Genomic DNA, 16498 nt, shown 5'->3' with positions numbered 1-16498 from the left:
ACCCTGAGATCATGACCTGAGCTGAAATCAAGAGTTGGCTGGTTAACTGACTGAACCACTCAGGCGCCCCAGTAGCTTGCTTTTTTTAAAGAAAATTCTAAGGGAATCATATTTCATGGAAATTTTATTTGTAAGTAAGACACGCTTACAAATATCACAGTATAAGATACATAACACTTCCATCACTGTATTCTTATCCTGATGAATTAGGAGATAGGATACATCTTCTCTCTTATCAAGAACCCCCATCTCTTGAGGACACTGACACTATCTGACACCGTAGCCAGAATTGGAAAGGAGCTGGGTCATCTTCTGATAAGAAATATAAGTTTTAGGAGAACACAGCGTTTCTCAGCATGGGTATAATGATGCAGGGGGTCTCATGTCTTCAGTATCTACTGGGTTGCAGGCACTGTGCTAAGCATTTTCTCACACCTCAATATCCCCCTTACGAAAGGAGGAAACTGAGCCCATAGAGGTTAACTACACACTCAGTACTGGCAAAGCTGAAATTCAAACACACGTATTACTCCAAAGCCAGTGCTCTACCTACTACCAATACTGCCTCTCCACATCACGCAAAAGTACCTTTGAGCTATTTTCATCTGCAGTATTCCCCCACAAGTAGGCAAACAGAGAACAAAAAAATGAAGTGAATTGACCCCTACTGTCATTCTGTCATATTTCACTAAGGTATTTCTAATTAAAATCAACATAAAAAGTAATCAGTATAGGGCGCCTGGGTGGCTCAATTGGTTAAGCAACTGCCTTCAGCTCAGGTCATGATCCTGGAGTCCCGGGATCGAGTCCCACATCAGGCTCCCTGCTCTGCGGGGAGTCTGCTTCTCCCTCTGACCCTCTTCCCTCTCGTGCTCTCTATCTCTCATTCTCTCTCTCTCAAATAAATAATAAAATAAAATCTTAAAAAAAAAAGTAATCAGTATATATTATTATTCAAAATGAGCAAAAGTAGTAATTTTGCTGAAATAAAGAAATAAAACTATTTCACAGTTTTATGATTTGCCCTTTCATTTTTTCGTTCATTTAATTTGAAGATTATGCTAGTTCCTTTGAATACTTACAGTATAGCAAATCTTGGCATTACTAAGAATTGGAACCTCATCTTTGGCTCACAGTTATTCTGATTGAATGGGCTACTTGGCTGCCCAGATTGAGTATTTATGGGAAAATAAGTCAATCAATTGTGCAGTACATGAATCTCTGAAAGCCACGTGCGTCACTTGTCTTTAAATTATTCAGCATGGTTTGGCATTCAATAAGTCATAGTAATAAATGCTGAGGAGAAAAAAAATGGCTTTTCTAAAAATTCTTTAGAAATTAATACCAGTTAACTCCTAAGTAATCTTCAAATATTGGACTTTTTTTGTTTTATATTGCCATTAATAGTGAAAAGGCAAAATAAATGCTGAATAATCAACAAGGATTGTGGATCAGAATGAATTACAACAGTCCCACAGAAGATAAGAAAACTGAGAATGAACCAAAACTGTATGGACCGTGAGTCCCTTACAGCTTTTATTTGAGTACATTTGATTGGAGGTCCTTGGAGGTGACAGGCACCTCAGGTGTGGGGTTGATGATTTCCTACCTATCCTTAAGTTCCAGGAAAATCCTCAGTGTGATTCTTGGAGCTTGCACTCAAGGTGCCCATTGCCTTTTGACTACAAATCATTCATGTGGTAAAACAGAAGATCTCCATGATAAGAGATTATGTGCATATGAATGTCCTAACACTAGAAATAAATCTCCACTTTAACTTTGTTGACCCTGCAAAACCTCCTCATCATCAGAAATTCCTGGAGCCCCTCTATTTTGAACAACTCAATCTCAGTCCAGCAATATTCTCTAGCTATCATCCAATGTCTCAGGATTATCAATCCAGAGCTTTCAAAATCTCATTAGTTAACTTAGTGTCAGAGTCCTAAAATGCAGTCCTAAAAAGCCTCATTTAGAAAGTCATATGCTACATCCAGAATGGACTGTGGCTTCTTTTTCAGTCTGTGGAGTCAAACAGCCCAATCAATTGGGAGACCCAATTCTCTCTACTGACTAGACTTACTATCTGTCTTACTATCTCAAGGTTGAACAGCGATAAGTGTGATATTTAATTCCTGTGTCTCATATTAATTTTTAGGATCCTCACCTATTTGAGAAAATGCTTTGTTTTTATTCCTCATTTCTAAGAATGTTTAAAGCCAAAAGTGTCAAAGAGAAAGTCGATCTCCCCCAAATTCTGCTCTGATAGGAAGTTCAATAAACGGCCCCAGAAAACTATTTTACTTTGTATTTCTGGTCCCACTTTTTAGATGTACAATAAACTTTTAAATGGCGCCCAAACTCCTGGGTACTTACCCAAACCTTCACTAAGCTCCAGGCCTCTTACAGTTCACTCATGCATGATAGGCATCAGGCCCATTAAATTTAATTGTAACCATATTGTCTCTGCTTAAAGTAAGTGGAAGACAACGAATGCCACAAACTTTAATATTCAGAAGGCCTAGGATAGCTTTTACTGAAAGATCATATCCAGCTCTGGGTTCCAAAGGCCAAGAGAAAAGGAAAATTTGGATAGAGTTCATTAAGGCCCTTATAGGGACTAGAAGTATTCAATTTAGAAAAGAAAATAATAAAGAATTATTTTTTGTATTTAAAGAGATGAGTAAATAAACTTTTATTGAAGAGAGTAAACAAGGAGTTATTTTAGAATAAAGTGGGGATATCACCCAAGTTTGATAAAACTATTTTCTAACATCTAAAATTATTGGATCTAGAATTGAAAAGTAGGGGTAATTATGGATTCTTCTTTGAGATATATGAAGTAGAGCAAGTCTCAGGGACTTGGGTTGATTTTTGTATCTTTCACAAAGATGTGTGGTTAGATTAGGTATTTTCTGAAGTTCTTTCCAACTCTAGATTTCTAATACTGGTAGCCAAATATACAGTCTTCTCATAAGTCTACTTAAAGACAAATAATGTTTAAGTAAATCTAGAAATTTGATGCAGTAAATTGCAAAGTTGTCATTGCCATTTATTTCTAAATAGAGAGGATTTGTATGTGTTTCTCTAAATAAAAATACTGAAACCAAAGCAGTTAACTCCAGATTATACAAGAGTAAAAGCGTAGAGTGTAAGAATAGATGATGCAGGTCTTCGGTATAGCCTCAGAGAGCTCATCATAAATAGGCCCTTCATCAGAAGATGAATTGAAAATGCAGAAAAATAAGCAGTTTGCTATAAAGTCACTTAGACCAGTAGCCCCAGAAAATATTTGAAAAAGTTGAAATTAGGGGCACCTGGGTGGCTCAGTCGTTAAGCGTCTGCCTTTGGCTCAAGTCATGGTCCCAGGACCCTGGGATCGAGGCCCGCATTGGGCTCCCTGCTCCGCGGGAAGCCTGCTTCTCCCTCTCCCGCTGCTGCTTCCCCTGCTTGTGCCTCTCTCTCTCTGTGTGTCAAATAAATAAAGTCTTAAAAAAAAAAAGAAAAGAAGAAGTTGAAATTTGTCTTTGGTCCTTTTCTAACTTTACATGTCAGGCTTCAAGCCTCTTTTTACTGCCATCTGGCTTTTTAGAGTCATTCCTACAAGTAAACACATAGTTTCTGCTCTCTCCACCATAAAGACACATCCATTGCTATTAAATTTTTTCTGGCATGATGACTTCTATTCAAAATTTTTAGTTCTGCTTCCCATTGTTTTGAGTTAAGTTATGGTTGTTAACCTATGCCCAAGGGTGATATATCCTAAACAGGTTGTGTATCTGTTTCCATAGTGCTTCTGCTGCTGAGAATTCTGGGCCATTGGATCAAAAAGGACTGAGGGCACATTTTGCTGCCCTGAAATCCTACCAATCAAATACCTACCTCATCTATGTGTTTAGACCAGCATAGATCAACTAGCAACATGTTAACATATCTTTCTATTCTGTTTCCCCTCTATCAAATATAAGCAATGAATGTTTTTCTGAATCTAAAAGCAAATCAGTCTTCAAATACTTCTATAACCGACTATTTCTGCAAACTCCAGGAAAGGTTAAAAAAAAGGGAAGCTATGTTTAATTCATTTAACAGTGATTATAAGATACCTGTCTCATTAAATGAATTGGGAGGGTTTGTTAATTATGTCTCTATAATGGAAAATTTAGTTTTCTTTGCTACAATAATTGGAAATAAAGATTATCAGGGATTTGAATTTTAAGTAGCATTAATGACAGGTGATTCCAAGAACACTCAGTTATTTCTGGGAAATTTCAGTAAAATTGAAGAGATTTGTTTAGTTTACCAGAATTTAGAGCTGTACACAATTGTTATTTGTTAAAGAATATATTGTTTTTTAGGGCTCGAAGAAACAATTGCTTAAATAAGGTCATTTAACACTTGAAGTTTTTGTTGTTGCTGTTATTTTGTTTTGTAGAGAATGTTCAGGTAATATTTGGAACAAAGAATTTTTGGGTCAGTCAGAAATATTAAGTACGGATGAGATTATGAAAATTCTGTTCTTATGTTAACTTTTAAATATCACATGCAAAGGTTGTATTCCAGAACACATCAGCTAATGACATCCAACATATGCTGCACTTTACAATTTTTAAGGGTGTTCACATTAATTCTTTCAATCATTGCAACAACCTTGTGAAGTAGAAAGGATGGACATTATCTCTACATTATAGATGAGAAAATAAAGCTTGGAGATGTTGTCCCTTACCCAACCAAGACCACATTGATAGTGAAGATTAGTATCTAGGTTTCGTTTGGTTCAATGTGGTGTTTGTTCTTTTGTTGCTGTTTGTTTGGTTTGTTTGTTTGGTTCTTACATTTTTTTCTCCAGTAATCATGGTTATAGATCATTTTTATTGGGGAAGCTATGTAGTGTTTGATTTTTTTTGCTGCAGGAACCCACCGTTAGTCCAGAAATCTCTGGTTGTCATACACATTACTATGTACAGGCAAGGGCTAATCAGTCCCTTTTAAACTATTCTAGTTTCCAAAAAGAGGATGAAGATGCAGGGAGATGCCATTACTAAAATGACACAGTTCTCTGTGAGATGCTATTTGCATCTAAATTCTCTCCAGTGGTGATTAAAAACAGAAGTATGGAGTCAATAAGGGAAATAGAACAATGCCATCTCTAGTGATTAGGAAGTCTGGTAAGAAAAAGATTTCTAGAGAAAATCTAAATTTGATTCACAGGGATACTTAAGTATAATTCCTAATCTACTAATTTTAGTGGTCTAGGCAAAAGATTTATTTAAGGTTCGGATTTGCTTGTCAATAGGGCCTGAAAGTCTAATCCCATTTACAGAGAATTCACTATGTAATGCAAACTGAAATTTGGAGGGCCAGCATCGTGCAGTAGAAAATGCATGGGCTTTAGAATCAGACTTATCTGAGTTTGTCTGTATAATCTGTCACTTATAGTGGAGTAACTTCCACAAAAATTACTTCACCACTCTGATACTTATTTCCCTCATCTATAAATGGCACATATTTGGTTTTCAAAAAACATTAGTTACTATTTTGGGGGCTTGAATGAGAGCCACAAAGGTCATTTACATAGCTCCACTATGTTCAAACAGTAATAATACCTGTAGTAGGACACTTAGAAATCAAGTTGGGCAATACTTTATAAGGTTGGCTTAGGGGGAGGTAAATTCTAGGACATTGTAGAAAAGTTGCTGCTGTGAGCAAAGACAGTGATGGAAAAGTGCTGTAAAATGACTTCCAATCTGAGAAGATTTTATTTTTCTATGTTATTTATTTATTTATTTATTTTAGAGAGAGGGGCAGAGGGAGAAGGAGAGAGAGAATTTTAAGCAGGCTCCACACCTAGCATGGAGCCCGCCACACAGCTCCATCTCACGACCCTGAGACCATGACCTGAGCCAAAATCATGAGTCAGATGCTTAACCAACTGAGCCACCCAGGCGCCCCAGAAGATTTTAGTTTTATGTTTATTTGTAAATTGTAAGTGCATACCATTTGCACTTCTTATTAAACCAAAATAAGTTAAAATTTATTGAGATAATACATTTGAAAATGATTTTCAAATGCTATAGCACTTTAAAGAAATAGAAATAGAAACAAACCCTATTTTCATCAGGAATAAATTTGCTTTGGTTTCCCATCAGCTGAACACCTTCCTGGATTTAGACTCAATGATGAATATTCTATTAGAATTTTACTTTCTTATGTATACTTCTCTAATTAGAAAGGAATTTGAAAAAAAAATCAAAAACTATTTTGCCTTGGTATTCTTAAAACAGATTATTCACTACAGCCTGTACTTAGACTTATTATGTTTCTGTTATTCAAACTCCTTTTGTCCACTCATATTGTTTAGACCTGTAAAAAACCCAACACCAAGTCCTGCCTGTGTGCAAATTAATGCCGTGACCTTTGCTGTCTTTTTTGTATTTCTAGAAACAGCACTTAAACGTGAGATAAAAATCGCCTCCATTCAATAAGTAAATAATGTTTGTGTATTGCAGATCACAGTCATTTATCAGGAATAAGGCAGCTTTACTTTTTACAGGAAATGGAAAGTAAAACCTCAACAAATGGATGCAACCTTTCAGAATGACTCCTAAATGGGCAGTGCTGAAAATTGATCTGGTTACTTGTCAATTGCATTATTCAGACATGACATCAGCAGCAAAGCTGTGGCCAGTGCTAGCTCATTGCCCACCCCATGATAAGCTTTCATAAATAAAAAAACCCTACTCTATAGAGATATAAGCATCTCTTAGACTGTAATTTGAGGTTTGGAACCTAATTCAACAACTTTCCACCATGCTCATTAATAAGCACTGAACCGGACTCTATACAAACAAGAAACCATTTTGTAGCGTATCATCACCAATGTGTCATTCTAGAGGAAAAGCAGACTGTTGACTGAGACAGTTTCTATATTTCTGATTTTGTTTATGATTCATTTTTATAGACTAGCTTGTTAGATTAGGACTGACTGAAATCCTAAATTGAAACCTTTTGGCAATGACATACTCTCTGATGTTCTTCAAACAATTCTGTTCTGTTCCATCAGTGCAGACATCATGCCTCTTTACCTGGGGGATTATGTTCGTTGAGAATCACAAGCGATGCTGGTGTAGGTCTTCTTTTTCTGATCTGTGAACAACAAAGGCCCAGCTAAGGTCAGTGAGAGTCAGACGCTGTCCCGGGTTACTCTACAGCTTGCAGAACTGTTCCATTCTCATCTTTTCCCGACATAAAAAAGCAAATTTCTGGAGGGCACACAGTAGGTGCTCACTATTTTGAATTATGGAAAGCCAGAGAGTAGAACTTCCAGATATTAGTATCACCTTCTTTGACCAAAAAAAGCTACCTTTCCACAGAAAAGAAATAGTTGTGTGTAATCAAATGATGCTGCTGAAATAATATGCAGCATAGGTACAAGGATGCCTTGCTAGTTTTAATGGCTCTCTTGGAGCCCCATCATGATGATGCTTTCAAGATCCATTATCCTTATTTCTAAGCAGGTTAAGAGAAGCTCAGAAAACTTAAAATTTCTAGCAGGTTAAATTTAACAACAAGAATTATTAATTTCAATTAATGTTTCAAGGTTTTCTTATTTTCTAGTAACATATTTAGGACAAATAAAGAATGAGTATGGATTTTAGGAGAGTAATTCACTTAAAATAGGTCTGATGTGGGGTTTTTTTTTCTTATTTTAAGAGTTACAGGAGCATATTATGTTTAGACTTTCTAAAGTGTTCTTGATTTCTTAAATATATAGGTAAATTCTTAAAATATATGTCTGTAGGATAGAAGATAAAATTTACCAATGACATTTTGTCCAGGACAGAACCAATGTTCCATCCAATATAGATATATGAAGTTCAAGGCTATATTTATCTGGCCTGAGTCTGGGAGGATCTATTTCAGATTATCAAAACATCCTAGAAAGTTTTATGAGTCTCAGATTCAGTAATTATTTTTAAAGACTTTGTGTAAAATATTTGGAAAAGGATTCAATGATAATTGAGGTTGTAAGAAATTAATGAATTAGATTGATGACCCCATAAATTTTTTCTGCTTTTGCCTCCCCACTGTTGTAATTTTACCACAAATGGTCTTTTAAGGGATTCCATTGCATCAGGAGTCTAAATAAATCTGAATATGAAAGGTGATACAGATGTAAACCAATTTTACATGAAAGAGAGAGACAGAAATGTAGATATATAGGTATATTAGACATAGAAAAGGAATCCAGGAAATGTTTAATACTATTTTAATATCTGAATAAAATCTTTTATTTTTTTTGAATAAAATGTCTTTTAAATTATACATACCACCTACAAATCCTGTCATATATTATACATACTTATAATTACTGCTTAGAATATATGATGAAAAACATTAAAAAAATATTAACCCTATAATCTGAAATTATTTCAGAGTTTAATGCTTTCATTGTTAAATGAATCTTTTTTATTTTATAAATAATGAAATAAAAGGTTGCTAATTCTGAGAATTGTTTAAGGTTTCTCTAAATGTTGAACTTGTTAATTTAGTAAGCAAAAGCAAACAGATTTTTGGATCCAAATCTGAATCACTAATATAACCATTTTTTTTCTCTAACAGGTGCAATTTTTTTGTCACATGAAATGCTACATTTTAGTCAATAGATCACCCAGTGCAACTCAGATACAAGTGCCATATGGAAACCAACTTATTTTTTATTCACACATCCTGGAAAGTCACAAAGTTAGGCAAATTCAAGAGGTAGAGAAGCTTTCAGTTAATAAGAATGTATGTCCATATTACTTTATATACAGGAACTGGTCCCCACCCAATTCCACCTACCTGCTCTGCTGCTTCAGGTGCAATCTGACTCTGGAATAAAGGCACAGCAAATTGTATCTTTTTGGGACTGTTGGGCTCCATGATAATGACGAGAATTAGTCAGAGACTGGAAGGGCTCAGAAAGACTAACCCCAGGTGGTGTCTGGGATGTGTTTCCTCAGGCACACTCCACCCAGCCACACAGGGCACTTCGTAATAAATAGCTGTAATTCCAGAGCGAGCAAGTGAAGATGCCGAGGTCTGAGTGAATCCCTTCTTCAACTCCACAGTGATGCCTGGCTTGTCTGTTCCTCCACCAATCTCTTAGAACGTCTCAGCACAATACAGAAAGGAACAATAAGCTAATTGTGTGCTTCTTCACTAATACACATGCCAGGCATTCACTCAGCAGCTAATTGAAAATGCAATGCTTGCCTTGAAGGACCCGCTGCCCTGGGATTTGAAAGAAAGGCTCTATCCACTGTACATTACTAACTGGCTGCTCAAAAGTGCAATGTAAGCTCCCTCTGAGTATTGCAGGGATGGGCCATTCATTATTGATGAACATAAAGCAGGAAGTTTTTAGAGTTGGGGGCAGGGTTTGGGTATGAAATAATTTCATTTCTCTTGTAGCAACTTGTAAGTCAGACACCTTTGCCATTTCACACCAGCCACCAAATTGATGAATGGCCGCAGAAGGTAAGCCACAACCAATAATATCAACTATATTTCTGCTGCAAGATCTAGTTAGGTAAGACGGACCATGGGAAGCAGAGCGTCCGTGGTGTAATAAGGACACCGCTGCCCCGGACTGAGCAGATTTTAGTTCAAGCTGCATCTCTACCATTAACAAGCTCTGTGTCCTCAGGAAAATCTCAAACTGTATCTAGGCCCCCATACCTTCATCAGAAACACTATGGGATTGGACTCGGTGACCTTTAAGATCATGTTCTGTTCCAGCATTCTATAATTGTAGTTCACAGTTTTCATTAGAGTGGAAAGTATTGGACAGCTAAATTTAGCAAACAGCTTGAAAGTCACTGCTGCTGTAATGACCTCTATTTCATGTCCTGGTAGAGCCAGTTATATCGTCTGATTTGGAAGAATACAGAAGTGACTAGAAAACATTAGTGAAACTTAATGATATCCAACATTGCGGTTTATTGTCAGTAGTGGGGATATACACACAGTAAAGGACTTGGGGGGGAAAAAAGCATAAAAGGGGTTATCTCCAGAATGATGGAGGAGGATGGTCATATTGGCTAGTGGTGAAGGTAGAGGGAGAGAGTGACCTGATCTCCACATCTGTTAAAATCTAAGGGGATGCAACAGCAGAGCTAAAATGGCCTTCCTTCATTCAGCTCCTTTTGTGAAGGAAGCCTGAAAATGAAGCTGTTTAATGGGAGAAAGAATTTGAGTGCTGTGCTTTCTTATTTGAAAGGCTTTGTTTGAAGAATACTAGGTTTTTGATATGTTTTTGAATTTATAGAATACATTTAGGTACTGAATATTATTCCAGGTATTTACAAATGAGGTTTTCTTTCTTTTGTTTAAATTCTGAGTCCATACCAGGAATCCATCTTAATGATTTCAGTATGCAATGTTCTGTTGGAAGAATATGGAAAGTAATATGCATTATTCAAGTAGTTTTCTATACCCACTAGGGGAAAAAGCAAATGAAGATGTGGATGTGGATGTGGAAGCACTTTCAGCTGGAGAATAGTGCTGACAAGCAAGACATCTTGTGATGTGCTCATCCTTGTAGTGTTGAAGGGAAACTTATAAATTACATTTTGCGTAACAGTTTACAAAAGTCCCAGCATGAATCCTGAATCAGTATCATTAATGTAGTAATTTTTCTGAACATTTCTTCAAATTATACAAAAGGAAAACAAGACAGCATTTCTAGTGAGTGATCAATCCAAAATTTCGCTTAGTGTAGTAATTTAGAGCATGCACTTGGCAGCCTTGAGTTCAAACTCTGACTTCTACTTGATCACTTTATCAGTTGGCAGTAAGAGAACTTTATTCTTGTGAGGTTTAGATGAATTAATTCTTTATGAGTTCATTATAAGGCCAGTACATGATAACTACCCAGTAAAAGATAACTATTATTTTTCTTTCAACTAGACTTTTCAAAAGGCCTAAACATACACATTTTTTTTAAAGATTTTATTTATTTATTCATGAGAGACAGAGAAAGAGAGAGAGAGAGAAGCAGGCTCCCAAGGATCAGGGAGCCTGATGCAGGACTCGATCCCAGAACCCTGGGATCCTGACCTGAGCCGAAGGGAGATGCTTAACCATCTGAGCCACCCAGGCGCCCCTATACATTTTTAATATGAATTACTAGGAAACACTGCCTGTTTGGAATAATTTGATACCAGTTAGAACACTGGTTGATAAATTGCAATTCCAGCCCATGTTATGATATAAATAGCAATAAAATAATTCCCATTTACTAATTGCCCTATTTTGAATAATTTGACCAGAATCGTATCATAAAAGAACTATCTAGACCCATTAAATTTCTTCTTCACCAGATCAGCTCCTGTGCATCGTTCAGATTCAGCTGAGTTTTGTGCCCTCTAGGTAGATTTTATAGATTTACTTCTATCTATAGAGGATTTAGACTCACCTTTTCTGTGCTCCCGAAGCACCCAGCATACTTCTACCTAGTATAATAACTACCCATTTGTCTTTTCTGTTTTGCAGTGTCACTCATTCACATAGTGCGTATTTATTGAATGGGTAATACATCTACTCCATGCCAGGCCTTTTGCTATGGCACTGGAAGAGAAAGATGTTTGAGGTCTTTTCCAAGCTAAATTTTATTCCGAGAATCACTTAAAATGCAACTTAAATTTGAAATAATCAAAAATTTTAATGCGCTTACATGGGCAGTATAGTTATACTAAATATCAGATGTACATTTTTTCTCCCCATTAGAAATAATAGTAACAGCTAACACTTATATATCACTTACCATGTTACCAGTGCTGTTTTAAGTGCTTTATCTGCATTAATTTATTTAATATTCATAATAACCCCTTGAGGTAAATACTAATGCTCTCCTCATTTTTAATTTACAATGAAGAAACAGAACCAAAGAATTTAGGTAATTTGCCCAAGGTTACCCAGCTAATAGGTTAGGTAGAAACAGGATTCAAATGCTCGTGTTATTGCCTAGAGCCTGGGCTTTAATTAGATGGCTTATAGCACATAAGGGCCTACAGAGAAGTTGGTGAAAGGCACCAGAACCTACAATGGTTAGATGTTCTAACCATTCGAGTTCTATGGTAAAAGATCTTAAGATGAAGTGGCATATGAATAAAAGGAAAGAAAGTAGCAGATTATAGGATACTAATAACCAAGAAGATTTTACATTTCAAATTAGATATCAGAATAAAATGGAGACTCTAGAGCTGGGTGTTAAGTCACCAAGCTGACTTGAAAGAAGGCAATTTTACTTTCTCTTTTTTTTAAAGTAATGGGTTCTATCATTAAAGATTAAAAATGCCTCTAGAATAAGCAATAACTGTAGTGTCTCTTCAAGGTAAGTGATACTGTGAATAAAGAAGGTAGTCCATTAGGCCTTCCTGATTTTCTTTATAATATCTGACCCTATTTCCACAGCTCTTCAAGACTCTCCTATAGGCCACACTTTAACCCACAGCCAACCTTTCTATGGCCTCCCCTACCTTCCCAGGAAGCTTTCCTGCCCTCCCTCCTTTTATCCAAATTGGATTCATCCTCTAATCCCACTTCTTAGTAAGTTATCCTCAGATTCTCCAGATAAGATGCATCGCTCTTTTTGTTCCTCTCCTGGTATTTAATTATATGTAGTTTTATGTTATTCTATAACAACGTCTTATGTGTTCCTTCAGCCTCCCTTCCTAGACTGGAAATCCTTTTCTGTCCTATCCTAAATATATACAGAACAAGCATAACGTTGGCCATCTAGTCTTACCAGATAATTCCACCTAGGGATCACCTATCTGATATTGTCAGGAAACAAGGTTTTTCGGTATCCTGAATATCATGAGGTATTATTTTGTTTAACATTTGGTTAGCTCATTGAATATCACCAAAATAAAAGCAAATATTTATTAAACATGTTTATAATTATGTAGGATTACATTAAATGCTGAAAACACCATAATGAACAAAAGCAGACAACATATGATAGTGTCTAGATACATATCTCTTGAAAAGATTTCTAACCCTAATACGATGGTTTTCAACTGCATGTTTTCAACATTCTGATGATGGCAGATATATTTGAGATGCATTCCCTTCTAAGTCTCCTCCTTTAGTTCTAGCTATAACTTCATTTCTTTCATTAAGGAAAGCCCATCATAATGCAAGCAAGAATGACATTATAACTGGGATTATGTAGAATAATCTCAGTTATTTTTAATGCAAATAGTTGGAGAATTCCAAAACTTCCAATATTAATATTAGCAAATTACTAGTAAAGCACCAATACCTAATTGGGACAAATAAGTGTATCTGTAAAATGTGGTCAAATACTACTAATATAAATGAAGTGGGTCACTAGCTCCCAGTACCTATTTAAATTAAATTTCTCCCAGGGAAATCATTAATCATATGAATTCCTTCAGAACATCTTCTAATTGCATCCATTTTATTTTATTTCTTTTTTATTTTTTTTAAAGATTTTATTTATTGAGTGGGAGAGAGCAAGCAGGAGGAGGGGCAGAGGGGGAGGGAGAGAGAGCATCTTAAGAAGGGTCTAGACTGAGGACAGAGCCCAATGCGGGGCTCAGTCTCATGACCCTGAGATCATGAAATCGAGTCGGACGCTCAACCGACTGAGCCACCCAGGCACCCCAATGCTATTTTAAATCTTATATTTTTTTCAAATTCTACACTTATAAGAAGACTTCTTGGCTTAAGCTCGCTATTTTATAATCTTATAATAAAATCTGAACCCCCACAGTACTTAAGTATAAAAGCATACTTGTAATCACTCTTAATGCTTAAAAGCTGACATCATTGATTCATTCATTCATTTATTTAGTGCCTGCCATATTCCTTAAAATTGTTCCTTAAATGCTTTATGATTGCATATTTTTGTCTTCACTTTAACAATTTTGATTTACTCTAGGATCCCCATATTGACTAATGCAGTGTTTACAATATGTGTTGAATTGAAGAATTACTACTATGTTATATAAATGCTCAAGTTATTTTTTCCTTTTAACTATGGACATGTCATTTTGTTTAATGTATAATATTTTATATTATAATTTATTGAGTAATAATATTACTCAATCATTTCATCTTTATTCTTGTTGAGGCAGGTTCACTAAAGAAAATCAGAAACCCATGAAGGGTTTTCAGTAAGTCTATATCAGCCATGTGGCTAGAGCAATAAGTTCACCTCAGAGAGAGGGAACTCTAGGGATTTGTAAAGCTGGGCCTCATTTGAGAGACCCAAGGCATTATGCAATTTTATTGACACCACCCTTGGGGAAGCAATTCACTGGACAGCTCAGGCAAAGGAACTTTATGGGGAGACAGAGTCAATCAAAGCCTGATGTGGACCAGGGGACCTTTGAAATATTAGGCCAGGTGAACTATAAAGAAGACTTTCAGCTCAGATCCAGCAAAGGCACAGGAGTAATGGGAAGAAGAGTGGGAATCCAATCTTACTCTCTCCTTACCCAACCCCTTTTTCATTTGTTTTGGTAACTTTCACTTTCATTCATTTCCATAGCTTACTTTTAGTCTTTCCTGCCTTTCCTTCCTTTTATTTGGAGGAGATGATTATTATATGAACTATAGAAATTGTAATTCTTGAGTCTACATAAAAGTGTATTAGTTTATAAAATACTTTCATAAATATCATTCATTCATCCAACAAATATGTATTGAACATCCACTTCAATGCCACATCATTGGGACATGAACAAGATAAGGAACTTATAGTTAAGAGAAGAAGGCAAAATCCTGAACGAGTGAGCAGCATTGAGCTAAAGATGCTATGATAGAAAGTGGTAATAGGAAATAGAAAGGGGACCTGGGTAGGAATGTGATGGGTGATGCTGGGTCACAGAAAGTTTATGTTTGCCTACACGGTATTTTTTTTTTAAAGATTTTATTTATTTATTTGAGAGAGAGAGAATGAGAGACAGAGCACGAGAGGGAAGAGGGTCAGAGGGAGAAGCAGACTCCCCGCTGAGCAGGGAGCCCGATGCGGGACTCGATCCTGGGACTCCAGGATCATGACCTGAGCCGAAGGCAGTCGCTTAACCAACTGAGCCACCCAGGCACCCTACACGGTATTTTTTTAAATTGAGATGACATTTTAAGACAAAAATAAAAGATATCCAGCTTCTCTTAATAAAATAGAAGGTCTGGAAAGCTGGGCTCTCATGTCTACAAGGTCACAATCAACTCCAGTGACATAAAGCTACCTTTTGTAAACATGGCAATGATTTCTACACTGCAAATCACTCTAACACAGTGTATGCATGGTATTACTACATAACCCAGCTAGCTTCAGCCAGCCCCTGAGCTAGAGGAGAGGAAGATAGGCATGACAACATTATATAGAATGCAAAGAAATGTGGGATTTACTGTGAAGGCAACAAGTATAACTAGAGAGATTTAAGTAAGAGAGTGTCATAATCTGATCTGAGTCTTAGAATGGTCACTGTGGTGTCTGTGTAGGGGATAGATTGGAAGGGGTCAAGACCAAAGGTGAAAAAATCTGAGGATATTATAATATTCTACTAAGAGATGACAAAAGCCTTAACTAAAGAAATAGTAGTGAAGATGGAGAGAGAGGTGGACAGAATGTGGTTATTTAATGGAATTGGATGGTGATGGGGAAAAGAGAAATGGAAGAATGAATCCAAGATTTCACATTCAGCAGCTTGGCATATAGGAATATCACTCATTAATATGTGGATGGTCGCAACATTCTACATATTCTTCTGCAGTGTGCCCTTACTGCTCCCTCATTAAGAGGTGGAGTCAAGGGGCGCCTGGGGGGCTCAGTCATTAAGCATCTGCCTTCAGCTCAGGTCATGGTCCCAGTGTCCTGGGATCAAGCCCCACATTAGGCTCCCTGCTCAGTGGGAAGCCTGTTTCTCCCTCTCCCACTCCCCCTGCTTGTGTTCCCTCTCTCGCTGTATCTCTGTCAAATAAATAAATAAATAAATAAATAAATAATGTTTAAAAAAAAAAAAAAAGGTGGAGTCAAATTCCCCTGCCCTTGAATCCACCAACCTTAGTGACTTGTCTGTAACCAACAGAATGCAAAGGAAGTGATGCTGCATGACTGCAGAGGCTAGGTCATAAAAGAACATACTAGTTCCACTTAGTTCTCTTCTAACACTTACTTTCTAGTCCCTCCATCTGGGAATGCTCCCTCTTAGAAACCAGCCAGCAGGGGCGCCTGGGTGGCTCAGTTGTTAAGCGTCTGCCTTCGGCTCAGGTCATGATCCAAGGGTCCTGGGATCGAGCCCCACATCAGGCTCCCTGCTCAGTGGGAAGCCTGCTTCTCCCTCTCCCACTCCCCCTGCTTATGTTCCCTCGCTCACTGTCTCTCTTTCTCTCTCTGTCAAAATAAATAAATAAAATATTTAAAAAAAAAAAAAAGAAAAAGAAACCAGCCAGCATACTGTGAAAGATGGAGGATACACATGAA

The 16498-nt window shown here is 36.8% G+C and overlaps 1 protein-coding gene across 2 annotated transcripts in view; it reads right to left on the bottom strand.

Annotated features, from left to right (window-relative positions):
- PPP1R1C (protein phosphatase 1 regulatory inhibitor subunit 1C) overlaps nt 1-9200 on the bottom strand; it is a 126713-nt gene extending 117513 nt beyond the window's left edge. For both annotated transcript variants that reach the window (XM_027590321.1, XM_027590320.1), the window contains exons 1-2: nt 8839-9200; nt 7080-7140 (exon numbers count right to left, since the gene is read on the bottom strand). In XM_027590321.1, the coding sequence (XP_027446122.1) occupies nt 7080-7140; nt 8839-8919 (142 nt within the window). In that variant the 5' untranslated portion in view covers nt 8920-9200. The remainder of the gene's footprint in view (nt 1-7079; nt 7141-8838) is intronic.
- Between the last annotated feature and the right edge of the window lie 7298 nt (nt 9201-16498).

The sequence above is a fragment of the Zalophus californianus genome, chromosome 3, assembly GCF_009762305.2.
Source record: "Zalophus californianus isolate mZalCal1 chromosome 3, mZalCal1.pri.v2, whole genome shotgun sequence".
NCBI lineage: Eukaryota > Metazoa > Chordata > Mammalia > Carnivora > Otariidae > Zalophus > Zalophus californianus.
The sequence above is the reverse complement of the archived record's forward strand: the minus strand, read 5'-3'. Positions and strand labels throughout refer to the sequence as shown.